The sequence below is a fragment of the Eulemur rufifrons genome, chromosome 9 (genome assembly GCF_041146395.1).
Source record: "Eulemur rufifrons isolate Redbay chromosome 9, OSU_ERuf_1, whole genome shotgun sequence".
NCBI lineage: Eukaryota > Metazoa > Chordata > Mammalia > Primates > Lemuridae > Eulemur > Eulemur rufifrons.
Genome location: NC_090991.1, coordinates 50994462 through 51012896, shown reverse-complemented (window position 1 = coordinate 51012896; position 18435 = coordinate 50994462). Strand labels below are relative to the sequence as shown.

The 18435-nt window shown below is 42.3% G+C and overlaps 1 protein-coding gene and 2 non-coding genes across 3 annotated transcripts in view; all 3 read left to right on the top strand.

Annotated features, from left to right (window-relative positions):
* Positions 1-18435, top strand: part of GRB2 (growth factor receptor bound protein 2) — a 70759-nt gene that overhangs the window by 40763 nt on the left and 11561 nt on the right. The window contains exon 3 of the mRNA XM_069482838.1: positions 17620-17717. Within this exon, the coding sequence (XP_069338939.1) occupies positions 17620-17717 (98 nt within the window). The remainder of the gene's footprint in view (positions 1-17619; positions 17718-18435) is intronic.
* On the top strand, positions 13814-13916 carry LOC138392733 (U6 spliceosomal RNA). Its single transcript, XR_011235016.1, has one exon. It is a non-coding gene; the product is annotated as a U6 spliceosomal RNA (small nuclear RNA).
* Positions 16523-16629, top strand: LOC138392701 (U6 spliceosomal RNA). The gene has a single exon (XR_011234987.1). It is a non-coding gene; the product is annotated as a U6 spliceosomal RNA (small nuclear RNA).

Sequence of the window (18435 nt, the reverse complement as noted above, 5' to 3'; positions counted from 1 at the left end):
ACTCCTCTTAGCTATCACAGTTCTGGCTTACATTTTATTCCATTCCATTTCATTATTTTATTTTATTATTTTTGAGACAGGATCTCTGTTGCCTGGGATAGAGTGTAGTGGCATCATCATAGCTCACTGCAAGCTCAAACTCCTGGGCTCAAGTGACTCAGCCTCCTGAGTAGCTAGGAGTACAGGTGCGTGACACCACGCCCAACCCCTTGGAGCACATTAACCTTTAATAGTTAGATACTAGAAGAAACTAGCCAAGGAAGGGCCCGCCAGGGTGGCTCATGCCTGTAATCCCAAAGCAGGTGGATCGTTTGAGCTCAGGAGTTCAAGACCAGCCTGAGCAAGAGCGAGACCTCGTCTCTACTAAAAATAGAAAGAAATTAGCTGGACAACTAAAAATATATAGAAAAAATTAGCCGGGCATGGTGGCGCATGCCTATAGTCCCAGCTACTTGGGAGGCTGAGGCAGCTGAGGCAGGAGGATTGCTTGAGCCCAGGAGTTTGAAGTTGCTATGAGCTAGGCTGACGCCATGACACTCTAGCCCGGGCAACAGAGCGAGAAGAAACTAGCCAAGGAGACCAAACTAGAGTGATCAGTTAGGTGGCAAGAAAACCTGGGAAATGATATGTCTTGAAAGCCAAGAAAAGTGTTTCAAGGTGAAGGATGTGATCATTTTTGTTACGTGCTGCCCATAGGCCAACTCAGATGAGGGCAGGGAATCGACCTTTGGATTTAGCAGTGGGAACTCATTCACACACACCCTTGAGTAGTTTCAGCAGAGTGATGAGAGCAAAAGCGTGCTTGGAGCAGTTTCAGAAAGGGTGGGTGGGCATACAGAAAGTAGCATGAGGAAACTTGGTGGGATTATGGGGAGGTTCCATATCTCAGAGATGACTATGTAATATTTAACTATAGTTAATAGTATGTACACTAAGTATTTAGGGGAAAGTGTATGTAAGCCTGCAACTTTGAAATGCCTCAAAAATTAAGATAGATTGATAGAAGAATATAGGGATGTACAGATGGATAGGTATGTGATAAAACAAATATTGCTGGTGGTATAATTTAGGTGGTGGATAACTGTATTCATTGTGAAAATTTTTTTTTAAGACACCGTCTCACTCTGTTGCCCTGAGTAGAGTTCAGTGGCGTCAGCCTAGCTTACAGCAACCTCAAACTCCTGGGCTGAAGCGATCCTCCTGCCTCAGCCTCCCGAGTAGCTAGGACTATAGGCATGTGCCACCATGCCCAGCTAATTTTTTCTATATATTTTTAGTTGTCCAATTTTTAGTTTCTATTTTTAGTAGAGACGGGGTCTCGTTCTTGCTTAGACTGGTCTCAAAGTCCTGACCTCGAGCTGTCCCCCCACCTCAGCCTCCCAGAGTGCTAGGATTATAGGTGTGAGTCACTGCACCCAGCCCTTTGTAAAATTCTTTTCACTTTGCTCTATGTTTGAAAGCTTTTATAATAAGATATTGGGGGTGGGAGAGGGAACATGAGACAGAGTATAGACAACTGTTGCGAGGACTTTTAATGGAAAGGGATGGAGAGACATGAGGCAATAGAGCCCAAAGAAGTCTGCTTTTACTCCACTCCCAAAGATGAAAGGAATGACTGCATTTTTATTTACTAATTAGAAAGATCCAGTGGAGACAGGAAAAAATCAATGATGTGGAAGATACAAAGCAAAATAACTGGATTCGTGTCCTTGATCAGGCAACAAAAGATGGAGTCTAGCACTGATGTAAAATTTTGTTTTGCTAGGAGCATAGGCACAAAAGTAAGGGTACAGGTGCAAGCAGTTATGTAGATGTGGTGGGATCTTTTAAAGAACTGGTTGCTTCTGTTTTTTTTAGTGAAATTGTAAATAAGGTCATCTACTGGGAAGGGTGGGAGGAGCTATTGAGGCCTAAGGAGATGATATGCGTTAGTTGTCTAGGAAAATGAGAGAGTGAATTGACTAGGAAACTAAAGCAAGAGCCCACTGAGGTCTTCCAAAAGGTCAGGTAACTGACTGTTACTCCATGCTGGGCATGGTGGCACATGCCTGTAGTCCCAGCTGCCTGGGAGGCTGAGGTGTGAGGGTCGCTTGAGCCCAGCAGTTCAAATCCAGCCTGAGCAAAATAGGCAAGACCCTGTCTATAAAAATTTTTTTCTTTAATTAAAAAAAATTAAAAAAAAAAAAAGGTTTCAGAAAGAGAAGAGTGCAAATGAAAGGGAAGATACTACCAAATTAAAAACAAAAATAAAGGAAAAATATTAACTTTCCATAGCTGATGGATGTGAATTTTCAGATTGGGAGTTCCCACCAAGAACCCAGCATGATGAATAAAAACAGATCCACATTCAGATACATTAATTGTGAAATTTTAAAATGACAAAAAGAAAGAGAAGGTTCTAAAAGCACCTAGGAAAAAAAGTAAACAGTTCCCTACAATGATAATGAAATGATAAGCAGACTGCCAATAAACATCACTTGTACAACTCTGAATACCAGAAAATAATGTCTTCCAGGTTCTGAGAGAAGATTGCTGTTCATCCTAGAATTCTGTTAATTCTATACCCAGCCGAACTAGCATTCAAGTATAAACAGAATCAAGACGTTTCCAAACACATAGGGACTCAAAGTGTTTTCCTCTCAAGCACCTTTCTTGGAAAATTCGTAATGGTGCACTAGTGTAAAAACCAAGAATTGGAAAGACATGAAATCTAGGAATCAGTACATCCAGCCGAGGAGAGTATTAGAAGAAAATCCCAGACTGATAGGCCAGTTGAAGAGGGAAATATGAAGGAAAAGAGTATTGTAGACATTTTTATACCATCCTTGGAAAGTTGTAATAACTTAAAAGTATAATAAAGCCAGAAAAGGCTGGGTATGGTGGCTCACGCCTGTAATCCTAGCACTTTTGGAGGCCAAGGTGGGAGGATCACTTGAGGCCAGGAGTTCGGCCCCAGCCTAGGCAAGAGTGAGACTCCCAACTCTACAACATTAGCTGGGTATGGTGGTGCATGCCTGTAGTCTTAACTACTCAGGAGGCTCAGGTGGGAGCATTGCTTGAGCCCAGGAATTTGAGATTGCAGTGAGCTGTGGTGAAACAACTGCACTCTAGCCCAGACCACAAATTGAGACCCTGTCTCCAAAAAAAACCCTAGGAAATACAGAAGGGCATCCAATAAAGGAAGTACAGTTGAAATTTCAAAATGTGCAGCACAGGCTGAAACTGCATGGTTCGACTTGTATGTGTGGATTTTTTTCCAACCAAACACAGATCAAAAATACTGTGTTTGCAGGCTGTGAAACCCACATATAGAGGGGGCTGACTTTTCACATCTGCAAGTTCACAGTTGGCCCTGCAGGACTTGGATATGCACAGATTTGGGTATACTTGAGGGTCCTGGAGACCAGTCCCCCATGTATACCAAGGGATGACTGTATAATATTTTTTAGCTAGCTTAACTTTTTCTCCTAGAGCTATAGATTGTTAGCTTGATGATGAAAATTCAACTGGAGAAAACAGAATTTTGGTTCTAGTCAGTTCAGATAGCCTTAACCATTATACATAGACATTCATGATATTAAAACCCTTTTACTGCATGGAGGGGGGACTCAAAAAGGCCTAATGATACCATTCTGTAGCTGCAAACAGTAGTCATATCTTAGTTGATCATATAATAATGTCTGATCACTTTTCTGATTTGGGAAACTACTTGTTACTGTGGGCAAGAGAATGAATGCTTTCTACCTGATGACCCCTCCGTTTCTAAGCAGCATGGATGTTCTGTTAGTACTGTGGCTGGCCCAGAATCATGGAATGGTACACAAGTTTCTTTTTTAAATGCTACATGAAATCAGGAACTTGTTCTTGTGTGGAATTGTGGGTCTGCTTTGTTTGCTCTACTACATCCTATCATTTAGCCCTCTTAGTCCGTCTCTTCTCTGCAGGTTGTGACAGTTCTGTGGGACGAAAGTGCTGATTTTCCACATGGAGCAGCGTGTAGGTGCTTAAAGAGAGAAAGCTATAGGCGGAGCAAGGCTGGGCTTGTCTCCTTCTGATGTGCATGCAGAGAGCAGGGGCTGTGCCTGGCTGCCCTGCCCCCAGCCCTCACTACCTGAACCTGCTCCTCCAGAGCCCCAGCTGCCTGAAGGAGGCCAGGATGGCGGTAATTACTAGACAGGCACTCCAGCAGCAAAAGGAGGGCAGTTAATTCAGCCTGTCTGTTAACAACAGTTAACAGTTTGTCTCCAGTTCCGTTAGAGATGCTTAAGAAAAGACTGTTGTTACACCCTGAACTCTGATGCCCATTTTCTTAATGAAAGGGTCTGTATTTGGAGTCCTAAGCCCTCTAATGTCGTTCTTGGAAGTAGAGAAAGTATACGTGATAAGTGAATAGCATGTGTCAGGATGTACTAGCTAAAATGGAATATTTTCATAGATTCTGAAAGTTTTCTGCATATTATGTCTGTTTGAATTGGTTATGAGAAGGAGTTTTGTTTAGCTCTTTTTAATTGTACAATAAGTAAAACATCACCTATGTTCTCAAAGAATGAGGCCGGGTGCACGTGGCTCACGCCTGTAATCCTAGCACTCTGGGAGGCCGAGGCGGGTGGATCGCTCAAGGTCAGGAGTTTGAGACCAGCCTGAGCAAGAGCGAGACCCCATCTCTACTAAAAATAGAAAGAAATTAGCTGGCCAACTAAAACATATATAGAAAAAATTAGCTGGACATGGTGGCGCATGCCTGTAGTCCCAGCTACCTGGGAGGCTGAGGCAGTAGGATCACTTAAGCCCAGGAGTTTGGGGTTGCTGTGAGCTAGGCTGACGCCACGGCACTCACTCTAGCCCGGGCAACAGAGTGAGACTCTTTCTCAAAAAAAAAAAAAAAAAAGAATGGGATCATTCTAAGTAAGGGATTATCCCTTTTGTACATTTTCTTTCTCTTTTTGTTTGTTTATGGTGGAGAATAAACTTTCTCTAACTTTTAAATTATGTCACCTTGAGAAGCCTGTGATATGATATGGAATTTGATATCTGATCCTATATGATATTATGTCCCAATTCCTGCGAAAGGACAGAGGGGGATCTTATGGGGGGGAGAGGTGAACTTTAGATTCTTAAAATAATGTATGTAGGCTATTCAATGTTCATTTTAGACTCTCTTCCAAACAGTCAGAATTTGCCTGCCCTAGTCTCAATTCCCCTCTGCTCCCCCTTAGCTTATTGCAGTAGCCCCATTGCCACCTGGTCTTCATGGTGCTACCTTGTCCCCTTAGAGCTGTGTGTCACACACAAGCCAGAACCATCATCCTAATGAGCAAATTCCCCAAATCCTTATTCTACCCTTCCAATCCCTGCATGGTCCAGCCCAGTTCTCTATCTCTGGCCTTCCCTAGACTCTGCCATACCTCTTTCCACCCAAGAACCTCTGCTCCCAGCCTTCCCCTCTGCCTGGAATACTTCTTGCTCTCATTTATGTTCTCCATGCCCACCCCCAAGCCTAGCTAAATCCTGCTTATACTCGGGGTTTCCATTTACATGTTACCACCCAGGTGAGCTTTCCTTGACTCCCATCCCTGCGTATGATTGTATGAGATCTCCCCATGTGTGCTCTCATACAGAGCACCCTGAAATCTTTCATCGTAGAACTTATCACAACTGAAGCTCCTTGAATATAAGGTTCATTTCTTTATTGTTGTATCCCTAGCACCTAGCACAGTCCCTGACTCAAAATAGACACTCATGCTTGTTCATTATTTTTCCCCTCCAAGAGACAGAGTCAGCTATGTTGGACACTGCAGCTTTGAATTCCTGGCTCAAGCAGTCCTTTCACCTCAGCCTCCCAAGTAGCTGGGACTACAGGTGTGCACCGCCATGCCTGGCACCTCCCTCAGTCTTAATATACATCTTTGACTATTTCCTTAGAATAGGGTCCTAAGAGTGGCATTGCTGGGTTAGTAGGTGTGAAAATTCCTATCTTTAATACATATGGCGAAATAGCTTTTCATCCGTATACCTTTTTATACTCTCACCAGTACCATCCCCATCACTGAGTATTAGTTTATTCTCATCTTTGCCGATGTGATCATCCAAGGACAGGGCAGTGTCTCTCAAATGTCTGAGTTGTACAAATAGAAGGCTGGAATTTGAGCCCCTTGATCTAGTTATTCTAGGCAAATCTGTGTGGCATCTTGTCCTTGAAGATTTCTGGGCTCTTGGGTCCTTCAGCCTTAGCAGTGGGAGAATAGCTTGTCTGATCTGTTAGGCTGCAGTTTTTCTGCACTGGAGTGAAGTTGCCAGTGAGGTTACCTGTAAAAGATGACTCTGATTGGCCAGGTGTGGTGGCTCATGCCTGTAATCCTAGCACTCTGGGAGGCCGAGGTGGGAGGATCGCTCGAGGTCAGGAGTTTGAGACCAGCCTGAGCAAGAGCGAGACCCTGTCTCTACTAAAAAAATAGAAAGAAATTAACCAGACAACTAAAAATATATAGAAAAAAATTAGCTGGGCATGGTGGCACATAGTCCCAGCTAGTCCCAGCTACTTGGGAGGCTGAGGCAGGAGGATTGCTTGAAGCCAAGAGTTTGAGGTTGCTGTGAGCTAGGCTGATGCCATGGCACTCTAGTCCGGGCAAAAGAGTGAGACTCTGTCTCAAAAAAAAAATAAATAAATAAATAAAAGGATGACTCTGCTTGATTGAGCCACATCCAGCTGTCCAAAGTGTATGTAATTACCATTTGTCTTTTAAACATGACACCCCCATTGCAGGGGGGCAATGTATAGCCTGGCAGAGGACAGCCCACAGAGTGGGACTAAACAATGGCTCCCTCTTTTATTGCAGCCCAATTAAAATATCAAAGGAAAGATTACTTTCTTACCTTATCCTCTAACCTTTTGTGAGTTTCCTCTACCTTCAGGGTCTTGTTCAGTTCCTGGACTGCCTGAAGTTGTCTTTTTTCTAATTCCTGCAGATGTGAGTTAAACTTTCCACATTAGCCATGCAGCTAATTTGGAAGCATGTTGCTGTGAATTCTGTGTCCGACTCACAGTCAGCGATTTCCCCTATCTCACTTTTTACTTATTCCCTCTTTATTTATATACATTGCTCCCTTAGCTCATAAACACTTCTGAGGGCAGGGACCATGTCTTTCCTTCTTTTATAATCCCCACTGCAGCTTCCTAACACAATGCTGTCAGTGCAGTAGACACTTAAACATTAACTGAAGTGCAATTCAGAGGGGACAGCTACTGTAAATCATTAAGACAGTCTAGCGATGACCAGATTTCAGATCTCAGGTTTTCATACCTTCACCCACTTTCTCAACTCTCCATAACTTTCATTAATAGTAGTAAACAGAATTATTTGAGTGCCGAAGAATGGTAGACCTCATGAAGTAAGGCTCTTTTATAGTTTGTTTTCTTCTCCATAGTAGTTGGTAGAACATGGATACTTCCTGCATTCTGTTTGTCCTATAATAAATGTCACTTTATATGATGAAATATCTCCTTAATGCGTTCCAAAGGACACATACAACTGATTTAAGGATAATTTCAGTCAGGGTCTTAGTGGGAAACACATGACACACTTAAATCAATTAATTTGGGTAGACTTTAATAAGGAGACTATTCACAAGGTGTAGGCAGGATTTCTCTAGAAGCCACAGGGGATGGTGCAGTGCCCAGAGCTGGTGACCAGGTTACCACCCTGAGGCCTGAAGACAGTAGGGGCAGAGGGAGGGGAAAAGGGCTGTGACCTTCAGTTGAGGATCCAAAATGGTCCACAGGCACCCTCAGGGAGGGAACTGGGACAATGGATGCCCCGACCTCGGCCTGCCTTCCTCTGATCTGCAGGCCTCCCCGTTGGTTACCAGCAGTGGGACCAGAACATGAAAAAGCCTGTGGTTGTGGTCCACACAGATCCAAGGTGCAAAAAGACGGAGCAGGGAGTCAACCAGATCCAGAGAGGCAGGTGGAAGATATCAGCACAGAATTGCCATCTGCCCATTTAAATTATGCTTTGTACTCATGGAGGATTTAAAAGAGAATTTGCCCAGAGACTATAGAGCAATTTTTCTAAAGCACTTTTTAGGAAAAATCAGTGGCCAAGAGGGAGACCACTGAGCAGTGTCTGTTCACCCAGCTGTTTTGATTCTACCTCCAAAAATATCTTGAATCTGTCTCCTCCCACCTACTGCACTGCCCTGGGGCACTACAGTAGTGCCTGCCTGCGCCTCCCTGCATTTCATTCTCACAGTGCAGCCAGGTTTGAAAAATGCGAACCTGAATGCTGCTCTTCAGTGACTGTAAGTTTCTCTGAGGTGGCTCTTGGGTCACAGAATGGCTGTAAATCAATTGATCCTTTAGTTCACCTCTAGAATCAATAAGGTCTTAAGTGGAATTGAGTAAACTTTCTGTTGTCATTCATTTGCAGGGCGGAGGTTTATTGGGAGCTCCTGTTCTCTGTTTTATGCTGAAGCACTGGGAAGTGGGTAGACCTTAGGGAGCCGGTTTGCCTGTCAGCGTCCAAAACCATGAGCAACTGCTGCTCCTGCCATGGCAGGGAGGGGTTGTTGTTTTTATTTTGTTTTTTGAAGAGAGGAGTGTAGATTGAATGCCTTCTGTTAGTGAACAGGATGAAAAGGACAGTAACCTAATACATATCGCTGAGTAAAGAATTAGCTACAGTTTGAGATTATTTTGGTTATTTCCAGTTAGGAAGTCCTGATACCATTAGTAAAGGTTTTACTTTTAAGGAAGCTTAACCAGTCTTTTAGTTAATAGCAGCCCAGTGTGGCCAAGAGAACAATCCATTGATAGCAAGTTGGGAATGTGCTGTGTTCCTTCCACTCACAGTTTCATAGGCTGAGCAGAGCTAAGGATGCAGACAAGGAATATAGCCTCATTCACACTTCATCGGGGACGTTTTCCTAATGTCCCCTACACTGGAGTTAGGTCATCTTCGGGGTTTGGAACTGAGGTATTTTCTGTGGAATCGATACTTGCCATAGTATCCATGACTCCCGCTCTCTGGGCATCCATTGCGCTGGTGCAACTGGCAGCTTACTGGACTCTGAGCTCCTGAGGAAGGGCGTCTATGGCACCCTCAGTTCACCCATCTCCGGGCTTGCTTGGCATTCTGGTTGCACAGTACTTGCCTAGTAATTCAAATTGTTGAATTTTTCATATATACCAAATTTTGTCTCTTGAAACTCTCTGATCTGTGTGTGTGTCTGTCTGTCTGTCTGTCTTCCCCCTCCCTCTCTCTCTCCTTTCTTCCCCCACTCCTACAGCTGAAATTCTAACATTCTGAGAATATTCCAACTCTATCTAAGTAATAGGTCTTCCACAAGTCACAAAATGCAAAAGGCAGTTATTTTGAATGGACACTCTGTGTACCCCTTTGATAGAAAGAGTTTATTTTGGGGTACTGCCTGTGCATTTGGGTTTCACTGCCTTGAGATTAATCTGGGTAGAGTAATATCCCATTAAGTGTGAACCACCTTCTTGTTTGTCAGAATATCATGAGCAACCTTTTTTTTTTTTTTTTTGAGACAGAATCTTGCTCTGTTGCCTCGAGTGGCGTCATCATAGCTCACTGTAACCTCAAACTCCTGGGCTCAAGTGATCCTCTTGTCTCAGCCTCCCAAGTAGCTGGGGCTATAGGTGTGCTCCACAACACCCAGTTAATTTTTTTATTTTTACTATAGATGGGTCTTGCTCTTGCTCAGGCTGATCTTGAACTCTGGAGCTCAAGCAGTCCTCCCGCCTCGGCCTCCCAGAGTGCTAGGATTATAGGCGTGGGCCACCATGCCCAGCATGAGCAACTTTTTATAATTACAACTAAACCTGGAGAGGTTGATGAAAGTATGCAGAAAGAAAAATATCCTTTAGTTTGGCTAGTCGTCTTAACTGTTCACCTTATAACATGTATGAACGTTATAAAGGAGTTCTGTTCCCCCCCACTTTTTTTCTTTTTTCCTTTTTTTATGAAACCTCATGAGCCACCTGAAGGAATTCTTACATTTTGAAAGTGCATGAGTAGCCCTGGGACTCTTAACATAATCATTGTTCTCTCTCCACATCAACCTAGTTGCCGTTCAATGGAAGAATCAAAAAGCCCAAGGTCTTCCAGACTATCTTTTATAAAAACTTTTCTGGAAGAGTTGTAGCTATAAAATTACCACCCTGCAAAAGTCAGTCCCAAGTCAAACATTCACTTTCACATTTTCAGGAGCTGCCCCATCCTGGAGGGAGATCAGCAGGACACCTGTGGGGGAACAGAGCCACACCTCCTCTCTCCCCACTGCAGCAGAGGCATCACCTTTTATCCCTTTCTCCCTGTCATACTGAAATTTCCCTTCTCTATCCACCCACCCACCCCAAGTCTCCACCCTTATACCTTTTAATCTTGGAGAAGGTAGAATGTGCAGGTAGTCTTGTGGAAAAGATTTGGTCTAGCCCCTTCTGAGGTATTCCTTGAGGTAGTCTTCTGGCAGGGTGCTTAAATTATAAGACGGATTGCCTAATTCTATTAATATTACTTCTTTTATTTTGCCTCCCCTTCCTTGGGGCAACAGACTCCTGGCAGTCAGTCTACTTAAGAGATTTTATTCATCACCAAGGAAGGGATAATGTGTGGTGCTCTTTCCATTGTGCCTAGACCTAGCTTGCTCTGGGATACTGAATGTATTACTTAGAGCAAAGCTCCCATATACAAGTCAGTTCCCCAAAATACACCAGACACCATTCTAAGAGCTGTAGGGAATACAGATAAAAAACGAGTAGGTAGCCAGCTTCAGGGCACTTGCAGGTTAATTTGGGAGAGGGCCAAGGCATAGCAGCCCACAGTACAAAGTACACAGTAGTGATACTTTTTTTTTTTTTTGAGACAGAGTCTCGCTCTGTTGCCCGGGCTAGAGTGCCGTGGCGTCAGCCTCACTCACAGCAACCTCCACTCCTGGGTTCAAGCAATCCTCCTGCCTCAGCCTCCCGAGTAGCTGGGACTACAGGCATGTGCCACCATGCCTGGCTAATTTTTTTCTACATATATTTTTAGCTGTCCAGATCATTTCTTTCTATTTTTTTTAGTAGAGACGGGGTCTCGCTCTTGCTCAGGCTGGTCTCAAACTCCTGACCTGAAACGATCCTCCCGCCTCGGCCTCCCAGAGTGCTAGGATTACAGGCGTGAGCCACTGCGCCCGGCCCACAGTAGTGATAGATGAGTTGTCATCTATAAAAGTAAAGCAGAGAGAAAGGTAGCCATGGTGATTGTAAGCTCTGAAACTGCATTGTGAAACATTTTAATAGATAGGACAGTCTAGCTACGGGAAAATGAGAGAAGTACAGTGTTGAGAGGTCGGTGAGTTGACTAGCTTGACTGAGCTGCAAGGTTCATTTGGGGGAGGAGGGGGTGACAAGGGCAGAGAGTAGGTAATGGCCAAATTATGAAAAGAGGAATGCCAGAAGAAAGATAATTTGGACTTAAAGAAGGCTGACTACAGCTTTATAACAGAAAAACAGTGGTGTTTGAACTGATTTGGGGCACTAAATAGATTGAGGTCAACTAATTCAGCCTTAAGCCATGATACCTGACATTTGACGAGCCTTGGTCTTCTGACTTGCCTGTGTTCCCCTTTCACACTGATCCCCACTGAGAGCAGCTGCTTAGAAAGGTGACAGTTCGGAAGGAAAGCACTATTCCTGAGCTACAACTGGGTCATACTCAGGTGGTAGTATAAAAGTGATGAATGGGCCAGGCTGTTATCCTAGCGCTCTGGGAGGATCTCTGGAGGCCAGGAGGTCCAGACCAGCCTGAGCAAGAGCGAGACACCGCCTCTACAAAAAAAATAGAAAAATTAGCCGGGCATGGTAGTGCGTGCCTGTAGTCCCAGCTACTCGAGAGGTTGAGGCAGGAGGATCGCTTGAGCAAATGAATGATTTTTACTGTGGAAAATTGGGGTGTTTGGGGGCTTTGTCCTCCCTCTCTCTTTTTCTTTCTTTTCCTTTTAAAATTATTAAAAGATGCTAAGGTAGAACCTCTCACCATTCTGTGGTCAGAAGGTAGACTTGACCGCCAAATGCCCTTTGGATTCTTAGAGTTTGTTAAATAGATTCCTTTTAAAAAAGAAAATGACATAGAAAATCAAAGATTTAGGACTGTTGGATCCCTAAAGAAATGAGGCTTCTGGAAATATCAGTTTCAAAGAGAACTTAAAATAGCATCCATGGCACAGATATTGTGCTCTTGTGGAAAGAGGTGATGGCGTGAGGTGAAAGACCCTCTTGATTTGGTATCATTACGTGAATACTATTTAAATGAATAGATTTCTTTTAATTATTTAATAAAACAGCATAGTATAATATTTACACACAATTTTCATAAATCTACCAAAATTAGAGTTTTAAAACGTCATAAATTGCACTTTATTTCTTCTCAGCTTCCTGTTTGTTAAGGGCCAAGTACACACCTGGCTGGGTAAAGGAGCTTTGCGTGTTTTTACTGAGTTATGGCCTCACTGTAGTTGTAGTCATTCAGGATGGAGACTGGCCTGCAAGATGACCTTGAGAACTATTGCTCTCTGTGTATTTGGGTAAGCAGTTGAAGGTTTCCGTGGGACCAGGAGCTTTATTATTGAACTACGTTTAAGTTATCATTAAAGTTCGTAATAGCTTGTCTACATTGTGGGTGTTTTTCATGATTTGGCACACAGTGTAGCAAGCACCATAGCCAAGACGTTTTTCATGTTGAACAAAAATGGTAACAGATGGAAGTGGTGATTGTAAAGCACTTATTTAAAGTGTTAGTAATGAATCAGTGCAGCTTGAGACTGAGTCAATAACCCATGCTAGGGAAGATGAAGAACATTCTGATAGTTTCTAATAAAATATATTAACAGGCAACTGAAGAGAACTGAGTTTTCAGTGTCTCTCTCAGTACTGTTATCCTAGCCAGGGCCCTATATAATTTTTTCTTAGGAGTTAAAGTCTTTAAAAAGTGTGTGCGCGCACTTGCACTCTTTTCTAGGAATTTGAAATTATATGGGAGGTGTCACTAAGATTCTCAAAATTTGTCTTCAAGTCATGGCAGTATTTCGGTATTGCTCCTTTGGGACTGATTGATTGGCTGATGGATTGATACTCAGGAGTTGGACTGGTTTTACCTGGGCCTTTGATGAAATGAATTAAGGAAACCTCACGGGCTTATGTTGAATTTCTCTAATGCAGGGGGCAGCTACAAATGTTGTTTTTGGGTTTTGATGAGTTAAAAGCTTAAATATGTGATTGTTCCTATTTTTCATGCACAAATGCTCTTGTACAAATTGCTTCACAGATCAATAAAACTTAGAATGATTTTTCCCTGAAGAAATGTTGAACCCCCTACAAGCTGTTAGAATTGGAGCGTATGTTGAAAGGTTTGATGAGACCATAACTGTACAGCTTCTTCTTTTTTTAAAAAGAACGATGATGCCTATTTTTTAGTCATTTACAGATGACTGAATGTGTTTAGGCCAGGAAATGTCTCCATATTTCAAAATGCAACAACTGGCTGGTCCAAGTGCAGTGGTGTTTACAACTAATGATCACAAGCACTTACAGATTTCTTTGTTCCTTCTCCACTCCCAATACTTCACCTGACTAGCCAAGAAACAAAAGAAAGAAAGAAAGAAAGAAAGAAAGAAAGAAAGAAAGAAAGAAAGAAAGAGGCAACAATCTGTAAACAAAATACTATTTTTCTAGAAGATGCCTTTTTTAATAATTTGTGTAGAAAATCAAGTGCAGTTCTCTCTCCCATTATTGTTACAGAAGGGACAGGGAACAGTGCTTGCTTCAGCAGCACATATACTAAAATTGGAACAGTACAGGGAAGATAGCATGGCCCCTGCGCAAAGAAATTTACAAAGGAGAACAGAGAAGAGAATTAGTGATTGGAGTTCTTGAACTCTGCATTTAAAATTGTTTTTTGAAGTACGCACAGAAGTCTTGTACATGTGTGTTTTCAGAATAAAATAAGAATCCTGTTCCTCTGTTAATATGTATACTCTTGGTGCCATTGAACAGTGTTACATCAAAGAGATTTAATTTGGTCGGGCGCAATGGCTCACATCGGTAATCCCAGCACTTTGGAAGGCCAAGGTGGGAGGATCATTTGAGGCTAAGATTTTGAGACCAGCCTGGGCAACATTTCAAGACCCATCTCTAAAACATTGCTTTTTAATTACTTGGGTATGGTGGCATGCGCCTGTAGTCCTAGCTACTCAGGAGGCTGAGACAGGAGGATTGCTTGAGCCCAGGAGTTCTAGGCTGCAATGAGTTATGATCATGCCACTGCATGGGCAACAGAGTGAGACCTTGTCTTATAAAAAATGTAGGGATGGTAAAACTCAGTCCCCCAGGATTGCCACATTTTATTAGATGTAGTACTGGGAATGTATGACACAAAGCAACTATTGTGAAGTAAGTTTGTCCACTGAGACAGTAGAGATGTAACAGTATACTGTTTGCTATACTGCCTATTTCATTTTCTCATTTAATTCCCATAGTAAACCTGGGAGGCGGTGTTATTACCAATTTATACTTCAGGAAACCAAAATTTAGAGACAGGTAGTTTGTCCATGGTCATTGTTAATCGTTGGTAAAATTGGAATTGGAGCCCATGCGTTGGTTCGGTCTCCTGAGTGAATCCTGTGCTCTTGCCCCCAGGTCAGTGCACACTGTTGGCTCTGAGACCTACTATTTCTTACCAGTGGCTTTTTTTCTTTTTTAGGAAACTGTATTCAGAAAGCTTTGAATAGTATTGGTATAAATGGAAATCTTGCACTGCTGTGAGAATGGTCTCAGGTTGGGGGCAAGGAAGGGGGCAACAGTGGATAATGGCATTAGAAACACACAAGGTAGAAAAGTTGAACATGTCAAATACTCGGACTTGTCCATGGTGAAGAAAGTTTTATTTCTGGGAATTTGTTTCTTTCGTAGAATAGCATTGGTGAGTTATCATCATGGGGGTTTCTGAAGTCTTGCTGTGATGTTTTCTGCTTCCCTGTATATTTTGAGGGGTGTGAAGTTTGTACTTGAGGTGTGTTAAGCCTTGATGTGTTTTGTCACTTTATTTCTTAACTGAGATGGTTCTAACTTTTGGTTGAAGCATAATATACACATATAGAAAAAATCATAACAGGTCAGTGAATTTTCACCATTCCACTGATTGGAATGTTTTTAATTTTTTCATATAAAGCATACCTCAGTCATCATCTTTTAAATTTCTTGCTGATTTGGGTTCTAATGTTATCTTCAGAGTGTCATTGCAAAAAAAAAAAAAAAACCCCTTCACCGAAACTTGTCTGTTCCTCCTTTCGTAATCTCATCTCTTGATCAGTGTCCTTCTGTTAAACCGAAGTATTTTGTGTGGCCACAAAATCATAACTCAAGGGAATATGGGGGTTGGAATAGAAAATACAGCTGTGGGGTAGCAGCTACAAACATTCCTTGGAATTTCCACAACTGAACGAAACTTTGGTTGGTGAGCTCGCCCGTGTATTTTTTGGGAGGTAATGGGTGAACAGATGACAAGCTGGCTTCTGTTGTGGGGAAACGGTGAGGGGAGCAGCTTTCTCATTCTCAGAACTCTGATCAGGCCTTATAAAATCAGTCGTGAAGGATGTGAACTTTCATCTAGAGCTGTAAAATCAAGCACAATCTTTGTAGGTGCAAACTTGCCCACATGTGGTTCTGATCTCCTCTGCTCCATTTTAGATTCACTTATGTTCATCTATGTCCTTTGCTGTTTTGTATGTTTAAGCATTTGAATAGAACTTTACTTTTAAACATCTTTTAAATTACACCATCCCAGTTTCAGGGCTTCCATGTGAAAGCTGACTTGCCCATAGAGCAGTTGTCTCTGACTCCCAGGGTGGCCCAGAGTTGCAGCTATGCTGTTTCTCCAGCGTTTTGCCTTCAGCTGAACCAACCTTTCCTTAAGTTTTAGAGTAAAGAGGTTTAGAGGCATGCACAGCAGTACCTTAACTATCTGGTAAAGTGATACTTCTGGATACTAAAATTTTCCACATAACCAAAGTTGTAACCATTTATGTATTCAAACATTACATTTTTAAAAAGCATCAATTCCATATTTCCCTGCCTTCTGGGGAAGAAAAGCATACTAAACACCAAGTAATAATTTTGTTCTGTAGACAACCATAGTTCTAAATTGATGCCAAATCTGGGAGTTGCCCTGCAGTTTTGTTCATTGGGGAAGGGGGCACTTTTTAGGGCGGATTCGCCTTTGTCTTGGGTAAGGTGACAAGAGTGTGCAGATGTGTAAACTCCTGGCATGTAACACATTTGTCTTTTTCCGCAAAATTACTGCTCACGAATCAAAATTGGCCTTTTCTAAGTGATTACCTTATTGTGTTTTGATGCCCAAAGAGGTAACAACAGCTCTTTATCAACCTGACTCTCCTCTGTCTTCTAAGAACTCAGGAGAGTATATACACACCTCATGATTTCAGGAATCATCAAAAACTGTTCATAGTGCTCGCTTTGGCAGCACATATACCAGAGTTGGAACAGTACAGAGAAGATTAGCATGGCCCCTGCTTGAGGATGACACACAAATTTGTGAAGCATTCCATATTTCATTGGAAAAAAAACTGTAGCCAGACGTGGTGGCATGCGCCTGTAGTCGGGAGGCTGAGATGTAAGGATCCGTTGAGCCCAGGAGTTCAAGTCCAACCTGGGCAACATAGCGAGATCCTGTCTCTTTAAAAACAAAAAAAGAATGCCCATGTCTATTGATATGGGGGAAAGGGATAAAAAAGAAAAAAAAAAAAGAAAACTCTTGTTTATATAAGCCTCCAGTTTTTCTTTTAAATTATTACTATAGGATGATGATGCCTTATAATATTGTTAGGCCACATTTTTCTTCAAGTCCTTATTTTTGGCAAGTAACAGAATCCTGGCCTTAAGCGACTTTTAAAAGAGCTCCTTTTCTCAAAGTCTGTTCAATCTTCTGTGCCGCCAGTGCAGGAACAGGCAGCTGAACTGTGGTGTGACAGGTTAAGTGCACTTTCCCTCCCAAACCCGTCCTTAACGTGTGCTTTACAATTGTCCAGCAGCACAACGCCTTTGCTGGCCAAAGCAGAGCTCACTATTTTTTTAAATGAAGATTTAAAAAGTGGGAGTGGGGGCTAGGTGTGGTGGCTCACACCTATAGTCCTAGCACTTTGGGAGTTTGAGGTTACAGTAAGCTATGATGACACCACTGCTCTCCAGCCTGGGTGACAGAGCAAGATCCCGTCTTTAAAAAATAAAAATAAATATTATGAATGTACCTTGCAAATATTAATATTTTGTATCATTGTAGTTTTTAATAAAACTACAGGGTTTAATTCTAGATGTTTGGGAGCTGTACCTTTCATTGTCCAGAGATAATTTCTTTTTAATTTTAATAGAGTTTAATATAATGCTGGTTATTTGAAGTTACAAGAAATCTTAACATCCACATAGCTGATAGCACTTCAGATAAGACCTTTCATGAACAAACCTAAAAGCATAATTGTCTTGTGGCCAGACTTTTAAAAGGGAAAAGGAAATGATTTTTTTCCCCTTGTCATCTAATTTCTTTTCAGGTTTTGAATGAAGAGTGTGATCAGAACTGGTACAAGGCAGAGCTCAATGGAAAGGACGGCTTCATCCCCAAGAACTACATAGAAATGAAGCCACATCCGTGAGTTGGGCTCCACTGGGCTCCCAAGGGTTGGAACCAACCTGCTTGTTTCAAATACTGTTTTTAAAATTGAGATCACTGGGATGGATGTGATTTTAGTCTGTCTTTCCAGGGAATTGGCGAAGGGTGTTGATGTTGCATGTTAATAGTAATGTATGATGATAGTGTAATAGTCAATAATAATACACATTTTAGATGGATAGTAACTGTCCATGATCTTTAAAAATAAAACAGTAGTTTTTGCAGGTCCATATTATTTTTCTTTAAATGTTTGGGGCCAGATGTGTTTCATAATTCTGCATTTTTTGAGTTTAGAAAGGGTACCTACCACGTGGTTTTATGATTATATGTTTGATGATCCGATGGAACAGTATCTCAATAATCTTTGTATCCCCAGAGCACAGTGCTTGGCATATAGTGGCATATTATGGTTCCCAATAAATGTTTATGCCTCTATCTTAGTGTCCCCACTTCAGAGAGAATGAAATATGCTCTCCTCCAGGCTTCTGAGAGTGGTGGACATGTTTAATTTTTTCCGAACCCCCATCCCCTGATTTATATTGATATGCGACACAGTGGGACCAGGGAGCCTTTACAGACTACTGTCCTCCCGCACTCGCCCGCCTCTCATTCATGGCCCTTGCTTCTACTGCAGAAGCAGTCGTTGGCATACCTTGTGAGTGTGTTGGGGGCAGCCGAGGCTTTCCACACTCAGACT